The following is a 9247-nucleotide window of genomic DNA, read 5'->3' as shown; positions in this document are numbered from 1 at the left end:
TGGACTGTTTTTTAAAAAGGGGAAAAGAAGGGCAACACTACATCTTAGATTCACATCCACATCAAACTGAACATGATCCAAACACATGCATCTCTCACGCACTCTTTCACTCTAAAAAGTTACAGTCAAAAGTTACAAGCTGAGAAAAGCAGGTAAAAGGAAACTTTTCAGGTCAAACACCATGATCTCAATTGCTTTTTGCCTTGCTTTGTTCTTCTCATGACTCTAAGATTCTACAATTTATGATTTACATAACTGAGCAGCTGCTGTTAGTGTTGTCATCACTGAACATATCAGCTGCACAGTGATCTTCCCCAAAGTAATTGGGTAACTGATGATGAGAATAACTGGCAATGGCAGGACTGTATGTATTATTATTGTAGTTGCAGCTGTTGTTCCAGTAATATCCAGTGCTAGGAGGAACAAATGGAGCCCTCTGATACATCATCTGGGGTTGCTGCTGCTTCATGTTCATCATCAATGAAGATGGATGATTATTGTTATTAAAACCATTCATGTTCATCAGAAAAGAAGATGAAGATGGTGATGGGTATTGTTGATTTGTTAGAAGACCATCATTTGGCATGGTTCCTGAAGAGGGTCCTTGAAATCCAGGGTTGGACTGAACTTGAAATCCTCCAAATCCAGAACTGTTAGCATTGTTATTTAAATTTCCACTAAAACCAGCAAGACTCATCATAGAACCTATGTCACTGGTAACCCTTCTGGGTTCACCAGAACTGAGACTTTCACTACCCAGATTGGCATTACTGTTCATTTTCAGAGCAGCCATGGCTTTTGGATCAAAGCCTCCTTTCCTGCCACCATTGGCATTATTGTCATTGTTTGCCTTGCCACCACTGTTGGAAGCAGCTGAATTCACGGGTCCATCATTTTTCTTTGCACTCTTTACAGCACTAGCTGGTTGCTGCTGCTTGATCAAATTCAGTTGATTAGGCTTCTCACTTATAAACCTTTGCCCATCACCATCATCATAGTCTTCCTCGTCATCGTCTTCGTAGAACTCATCTTCTTCAGAACTACATGCAGGGAATTTGAATTTCTGCTGGTTGTTGAATGCTCCAAGCCCCTTGTTAACCTGTCCTTGTTTTTGAACCTTCTGGTTCTTGTCATTCTTCACACAGTTGTTATTGCTAATGTTGTTGTTCTGCTTCTGCTGCTTCTGATTTGTTTTCTGTGACCAAAGTTCTGCGTATTTACGAGCTCTCGCCAGTTTCTTGATCAATGTGGCAGAATCAACACTTCCTGAAACTGTCACTTTCTGTTGTTCTGCATCTACCTGTACTTGATAAACACCTGCAAGTGCAAGACAATGTCCCAAAAAGCCTAGTGACAAGGAGAATCAAACCCAAGGCCAAAGTATAAAACCATGCACCATAATCTCTCCAAGAGAACTGCACAATCCACTGGGATCTTTCATCCTGATAATGTTGAGCATTTTATGATTTTTTTTTTTATTTCATAACCTTAAGGTTATCCACTTACTATAGCAAGATCAAACTATAAGAATAAACTGTACTTCTCATGAAATGCATTTCCCAAGTCTACTTGATGGACTAAGTCAAAATGGGTATGAATTATGTACAATATTCTTTTTTAGGACTAATGCAGCTTGCTTCACTAAATTGTGGTATGCTTGTTATATTACAAAAATGTGACATAAAGTGACTTTCATCAAACAAAGCTACCCATTTTCTTTGCATTGTCCGCACAAATTATTCTTAAGCAAACATAGAAGCAAAAATATTGCAGACAAGAAAAAGAACAGTGATGGCAAGGGCAGTAAATACTAAATAGTAAAGACAAGACTTTAAATGGAAAAACAGCAAAAGAAGAGAAGAAAGTGAGGACCTTCAATTTTCTGAAGTAGTTTCTTCACTTTCTGCTTACATCCATCACAGTGAATGTTCACTTTGAGAACACATGTCTGCAGAGAAAGAAAGAAAACAAAAACAAGGAACTTAGAAAACAAAACAGAAAGATTCTCAAGGAAAAGAGGAAAACCAAGGTTGAGAAGGCAAAGAAAAGGAAGGACCTGGATTTTGAGGAGCTTAAAGTCGTCTTCTTTAGTCATTTCTTCAGTGCTCTTAGGAACAGAACAGGTCTTCTTTAGTTTCTCTCACTAAGGCTATGAGAATTGGGGGCAAAGGTGGTTAATATTTTGAGAGTTTCCGAGAATTTTTTAGATTCTATGAATTTTATTTGTAGAGTCTAAATTCTTACCGCCTAGCTAGCCAGTAGCTGCCGCCTTTCTTTCCTCTGGACAAACAAAGCTCTCAAAAGCAGACAAAATAATGGCACATGGGTCCTCCCCTATATTAAAAAAAAAAAAATCACCTATCAAAATATTTATTAATATTTTATTGTTAAGACAGGTACATTTATTTATTTTTTTAAATAAAATTTGTTTTATTTGCAAAAAAATTTTTTGTCAGTGGACGTGAGTTTCCCAAAATAAAATGCCTAGCATTTGAAAGTTGCAAATTATAAACATTTATACCAAAAAATTAAACTTTAAATCGCTATTAATATACTATAATAAAAGAAAATTTATTATCACTATAAAATTACTATAAACTCACTATTTACATATTACATGGGCAGGCCATATTTTTTTTATAATTTAAAATTTAAATGAGTTGAATTTTAAAAATTTTATGACATGCTCATATCTTAATCTAGTGTAAAATATTAATACTTATGACATGTTATTAATCTGTTAATTTATACTCCCTCCATTCAAAAATATAAAGCATTTTTTAAGGAGTTAAATGTTTAAAAATGTAAAGCATTTTTAGTCTTTTAAGGTGTAATCATTACCTTTTTTTAAAAGTGCCTCTATTGATATTGACTTTATATTTATTGTAAGGTATTTAATAAGAATAAATATGAAAAGATAAAATTAGTTTGAAAGTAGATAACTTCTTTATTGGGGGTGAGATTCAGTTAAAAATGCCTTATATTTTTTAACGAAAGAAGTATACATATATACATACATATATATATACACATATATATAAGATATAAGAAGAGGTAAATACTATAAAAAAGAGCTTTTAAAGCTTTCAAGACAAATCTCCTCTCACATTATCCTGATTAAAGCCACGTTTTGCCTAAAACCCAAAGTTTCTAAACACATGTATTTGTTTTGATTATGAAAACAAGATTTGATCAAATAGTTTTTTGAAATTGAAATATCAACCTGGCCATTAAAAATTAAACTATGACACATTTGATTTTCTTTCTTAGGCTTTGACCACCAAGAACTCTTAACTTTTTGGTGAATGGTATATTTAAAGAGTTGATGGTTGATAAAATAAATATAGCTGATTTCATCTAATGAGTCAAGGCTCATTGGTTATTGTTGTATTCTTTATTGTCTTTGTACATTTTCATTTAAAGTGGAAGACTCTTCATACTTTGATATTCAGATAACCCATAGAGTTGGATTTGGAGGATCTTTGGATCCCCCCACCTGATACTATGAGAATTGACATTGATGGATTGGCCTGGAGCAATATGGAATCGGCTTGCAATGGAATAATCCAAGATGCAAAGGATGAGTGGATCCTTAGCTTGAAGAAAAATCTAGGATCATTTTCACCTACTATAGTTGAGATTCTTATTATTAAGACGAGATTTGAAATGTGTAAAGCACAAAACCTCACCAAAGTTTATTTATAATTGGATTCTTTGGAAGCAATAAATATTTTATCAAAAGATAATAACCTAATTCATTCTTTTAGATTTGAAATTGAAGAAGCTAAAGCGTTGTTATATAGTGATTTCATTTGTACTTATTAATTATTTGGGCATAATTAGAGATAACTTTCATCTTTTATTCGATAGATATGGCTAGTATAGTAGGGCTTAACTCTCTTTGTTCCTTTATTTTATCAAGCTCTACTCATTATCTTATTTCAAAAAAATAAAAAAAGAGTTGGGTTTGGATCCTTGTTGTATGGAAGGCAAACCCATCTTCAAGGGTAATATGAACTTGAAGATGAAGATGATAGTAAAGGAGGAAGAGACAGATTTATTTAATAAATATCTAATTATATATTGAATTAGGAGCAGGTGGAGGCAAGTGTATTGAATAAATGTCTAATTATATGTTAAGGCCAAAATGAGTAAATTTAGTAAGTAATAAACTAATATGTTAAATAAGTCAACTCATCAAATCAACACATTGTATCTCAATTAAAATGCATTCTCATGAATTGTTGATTTATCCTCATATGAAAATAGGGCTATCTAGTGGTTAGATATTTAGATCAATTTAGTTAAACTAGTCACTCATTATGAATTTAAAAATCAGGAGAGTTACATCTAAAGATAAAAAATAACAATTATTTACAAAAAAAAATCAATAACAAGTCTCATTAAAAAAATAAATACATTTTTCATTTCCATAACAATTTATTTTATATTAGTCTTTATTTGTGAATAATTATCTTTTTAAGTTCTTAGATATGATTCTTTCTTTAAGACTCGCGGTGCTTTAATACAAAGAAACTAAACATCCTTTGTGTTTAGGACTAAAATGGAAATGTGAGTTTAACATGACTGTCAACCTAAATAAGCCTAACAAGTAGCTTAATAGAGTGGAACAAAATGATCATTAATGAAGTTTTATTAGAAAAATGGATAATTTTATTTAATTATTATTATAAATAAATTTATATTTGAATTAGTTATAATTATGTTTTTCCCATTTTAGGGCTTAGGGAAGTGACAGAGTAAAAGGACGTAGGAAAAATTAAGGTAATTTTATGATAATGTTAGTTGTATCAAATCATTTTATCATCAATCCTTGAAATTAAGAGGTCAAGAAAAATAGGTTTAAGATGAATAATGATAGTTTAGAAGGTTATTCTAAGCCATTCTACTACTTTTAAAAAATTATCTCAAAAATAGTTTAAAATTTATAGCCATCTAATTTCATTTCATTCCATATCAGGAGGAGAAAAAAACTTTCAAACACAAGAAACTGAGATTTGTTCAAGCTACCCCGAACCAGTCACCAAGGAGGGGGGAAAAAAGAGGCTTTCTGATGTTGTTCAGTGCAATCTCTGTCTTTGAACGTACTTCCCTCACAAACTTTTCATTTTCCAGAGGTTTCTATTTCTTAGAGTACACTACACATTAACAAACTGATGTCACATTCTGCAATCTGGAAGCACGCAAATCCACAGAGAAACAGAAAGCAAAAGACGATGATCCGTAAGGAACAGCTAATAAAATTGAAGATTACTAAATCAAAACAAATTCCTCCTCGGATTTCAAGCATAATCTGTATCAGTACAAACTTGTGGAGATGAATATTTACTGTTCTCTGTATAGTTGCCGATAAAAGATGGAAAAAACAAAAAAATTGTACAAAAGTACATCAAGCTAGCTCTTTGCTGATGCCCAAGTTCAACAAAAGAAGGGTGAACCTTTTAGTAACATCCATTGGATAAAACAAGTTGAGAAAAAAAAAATGAAATTTGATGTCCTGATGCTGCTTGTGTTACCTCAGTTTTACAAGAAATCAGAAGCAGGTTCAAAAGTAATGCAAGAACAGTGAAGCTAAAGGAGGCATGAAGCAAAACCTAGCAGAGCTGAAAAACGTACAGATTATAATCACCCAGTTTCTCCATTCCCTCGCGGCGTTCTCAAATTCTTTTCACTCTAAAAATTTCTTTAAAAAGATATTTGAAAAGGCTATGCTATTTTTTTTTACTAAAAAAAAAAAAAGCTATGCTTGAATATGCACTAAAAAGAACAAAAGTAGTTTTCACTTATAATATGATGCACCCTAATTGTGTGATACATCAATCAAGCTTCTGATACTTCGTCCTCAACAGTCAGCACGTCATTTATTTGCTAGATCAGTGTAAGCAAAATATGATTCTATAAAATTTTAATTTTTAAGGACTCCTTTTGGTCACTTCTCCGAAAGTGAAAGGAGATTTTTAATAAATAGATATCTAATTAGTTGCATAGTAGTTAAAGCTAGTTATAAGGAAATGCCAACACCTAGTCATTGACAGCACTTGATTGTGATACTCATGTCATCTAAATCTTCATTTCTGTTATGAGCTTATGATCAATTGTACCCTTGTCAAATCTCTTATGTAAAGCATATTTTTTAAAAATTGCAAAATTCAAATGATTTTTCAAATCTGATTCTCACTTTCCGCCTATGTTTATAGCCGGTCCAATGTTTATAGCCGGTCCAAAGCCCGGGTAAAGGAGGAGGGTTGTGTTAGGCCATCAACAGCCAATGTAAAAATTTGTTGAATCTATCATGAACATGGACAATAGACGTTATAATGTTAATGCTAGGTCGTTGCCCGTAAGTAACGCGCTGCATGGCTCGAGTACAGTGATAAGTGAGTTAGAGCCGCTGCATCGGCGCCCGGATGTAGTGTTAAATGAGCAAGGGCTACCGCGTCATTCTGGACGCACGCGGCTAAAGAAGTTAGTCCATAAGAGCAAAATTAGATTTGGTACTTGGAATGTTGGGACATTAAATTGTAAATCTGTAGAGGTTGTAGGGGTTATGATTCAAAGGAAAATCAATATCCTTTGCTTGCAAGAAACAAAATGGCGTGGAGAAGGAGCTAAGGATATTCAAGGTTTCAAACTTTGGTATACAGGAAAAGTAAGTGCACGCAATGGAGTAGGCATCATTATAGATAAGGAGTGGAAGAAGAACGTTGTAGAAGTTAGCAGAATTGGAGACAGAATTATTTCTTTAAAAATGATAATTGGACGTGAGACTGTTAATATTGTTAGCGCTTATGCGCCGCAAGTCGGGACAGAAGCCAGTCTTAAGGAATTATTTTGGGAGGATCTGGAGGGGTTGATTCGACACATACCACAGAGTGAAAAGATTTTTATTGGAGGAGACTTTAATGGGCATGTCGGGAGGGAAGCTGGTCAGTATGCGAGGGTGCATGGTGGTTTTGGTTTTGGAGAGCTAAACAATGAAGGGCAAACTCTTCTTGATTTCTCATTGGCGTATGATTTTAAAATTGCCAACACTTGTTTCAAGAAGAGAGATGAGCATCTCATCACTTACAAAAGTGGAGCCTCAAGGTCGCAGATTGATTTTCTTTTGGTTAGGAACACAGATAGAAAACTTTGTAAAAATTGTAAGGTGATCCCTGGAGATGCTGTAACGACACAACATAGGGTCCTAGTCCTTGATGTGTGTATTATGAGTAAAATCCAAAAACATCGACAAGTAGTAACACCAAAGATTAGGTGGTGGCAATTAAAAGGTGAGAAGCAAGATATTTTCAAGCGAAATCTTTTGGATAAAGGAATTTGGGATTCTCAGGGAAGTGCTAACATCATATGGGAGGATATGGCTAAAAAGATACGGGAGGTTGCAAAAGTAGTTTTGGGAGAATCGAAAGGTTCTGGTCCGAGAGATAAGGAGTCTTGGTGGTGGAATAATAGTGTACAGGACAAAATCAAGTATAAGAAGAACTGTTTTAAAGCCATACATTTGTGTAACAATGAGGAAAATTGGGAGAGGTACCGTATGGCTAAGAAGGAAACTAAGAGAGCTGTGGGTGAAGCTCGTTCCAAAGCTTTTGAAGAATTTTATAAGAACCTTGAGACGAAGGAAGGAGAGCAAAATATTTATAAGATTGCCAAGAGTAGGGAAAGAAAATCAAGAGATCTAGAACAGGTAAGGTGTATTAAGGATGAAGAGGGAAGAATTTTAGTTACAGATAATGAAATTAAAAATAGATGGGAGACTTATTTTTCTAAACTTTTCAATGATGGAGAGGATTCATCTAGTAACTTGGAGGATTTAGTAACTGGTGAAGGAGAACAAAATTTGTCATTCTATCGAAAAATACGTGATAAGGAGGTAAAGGAAGCTCTTAAGAAAATGGCAAATGGTAGAGCTAACGGACCTGATTGTATATCTATCGAAGCGTGGAAATGTTTAGGTGAAGAAGGGATGAGATGGTTAACTAAGTTATTTAATGTGATTTTACGGTCCAAGAAAATGCCTGATGAGTGGAGGAGAAGTACATTAATTCCTATTTATAAAAATAAAGGAGATATTCAGAATTGTACTAACTATAGAGGGATTAAACTCATGAGCCACACAATGAAATTGTGGGAGAAAGTAATTGAGCACAGGTTGAGATTGGAGACAAGTATTTCTGAGAATCAATTTGGTTTTATGCCAGGTAGATCAACTACAGAGGCAATTTATCTACTAAGGGGATTAATGGAAAAGTATCGTTGTAAAGATAAAGATCTACACATGGTTTTTATTGATTTGGAAAAAGCTTATGACCGTATACCAAGAGAAGTGCTTTGGAAAGCGTTGGAAAAAAAGGGAGTACGGATTGCTTATATTAAAGCCATACAAGATATGTATGAGGGGGTAAAAACTAGTATAAGAACGCCTAGTGGTCAAACAAAGGATTTTCCTATAAAGATTGGACTACATCAGGGATCATCTCTGAGTCCTTATTTGTTCAACTTGATTTTAAATGTTTTGACGGAACATATTCAAGAGGAAATCCCGAAATGTATGCTCTTCGCGGATGATATAGTTCTTATAGCAGAGACAAGAGAAGAGGTTAATTGCAAACTTGAGTTATGGAGGAGGACATTGGAGTCGAAAGGTTTTCGTCTGAGTAGAAGTAAGACGGAATATTTATATTGTAAATTTGGTAAAGGACTATTCGAAAATAATTTGGAAGTGAAATTGGGAGATCAAATCATACCTCAAGTGGAAAAGTTTAGATATTTGGGAGCCATTATTCAAAATGATGGCGAAATCAGTGGAGATATTTCACATAGAATTCAAGCTGGGTGGTTTAATTGGAGAAAAGCTAAAGGAGTTATTTGTGACCGTAAGGTGCCTAATAAACTTAAAGGAAAGTTTTATCGTACTGCTATCAGACCGGCAATGTTATATAGTAGTGAATGCTGGGCTCTAACGGGACAGCAAGAGCATAAAGTTGGAGTAGCAGAGATGAGAATGTTACGATGGATGTGCGGACATACACGTAAAGATAAAATTCAAAATGAGCACATACGTGAAAAAGTGAGGGTGGCACCTATTGAGGAAAAAATGGCAGAAAATCGGTTGAGATGGTTTGGGCATGTACAAAGAAGACCAAGGGAGGCACCAGTGAGAAGAGTGGAACATATAACTTTGAGTCCGATCAAGAGAGGTAGAGGAAGGCCTAAGAGAACACTC

At 34.3% G+C, this 9247-nt stretch overlaps 1 protein-coding gene across 2 annotated transcripts; it reads right to left on the bottom strand.

Annotated features, from left to right (window-relative positions):
• Nucleotides 1-2352, bottom strand: LOC129284552 (heavy metal-associated isoprenylated plant protein 37-like). Of its 2 annotated transcripts, XM_054920066.1 has the most exons (4): nucleotides 2245-2352; nucleotides 2057-2149; nucleotides 1873-1948; nucleotides 1-1317 (listed from the first exon to the last, which is right to left on the bottom strand). In XM_054920066.1, exons 2-4 carry the CDS (start codon nucleotides 2093-2095, stop codon nucleotides 248-250), a joined length of 1185 nt encoding a protein of 394 aa, XP_054776041.1. In that variant the 5' UTR covers nucleotides 2096-2149; nucleotides 2245-2352; the 3' UTR covers nucleotides 1-247. The 2 variants fall into 2 exon arrangements, with proteins under 2 accessions (XP_054776041.1, XP_054776040.1); XM_054920065.1 differs by lacking the exon at nucleotides 2245-2352 and having other exon boundaries at nucleotides 2057-2195.
• Between the last annotated feature and the right edge of the window lie 6895 nt (nucleotides 2353-9247).

Source organism: Prosopis cineraria, unplaced genomic scaffold (genome assembly GCF_029017545.1).
Source record: "Prosopis cineraria cultivar Desert tree isolate PC_DT_omini unplaced genomic scaffold, ASM2901754v1 PC10, whole genome shotgun sequence".
Lineage (NCBI taxonomy): Eukaryota > Viridiplantae > Streptophyta > Magnoliopsida > Fabales > Fabaceae > Prosopis > Prosopis cineraria.
The sequence above is the reverse complement of the archived record's forward strand: the minus strand, read 5'-3'. Positions and strand labels throughout refer to the sequence as shown.

Bases quoted from the DNA above. Each gene is read 5' to 3' on its own strand.
- LOC129284552 (XM_054920066.1), bottom strand. From the start codon at position 2,095: ATGACTAAAGAAGACGACTTTAAGCTCCTCAAAATCCAG. The intron at 1,949-2,056 runs GTCCTTCCTTTT...CTTTCTCTGCAG, and splicing joins TTAAGCTCCTCAAAATCCAG to ACATGTGTTCTCAAAGTGAA. The intron at 1,318-1,872 runs GTCCTCACTTTC...TTGCACTTGCAG, and splicing joins ACTACTTCAGAAAATTGAAG to GTGTTTATCAAGTACAGGTA.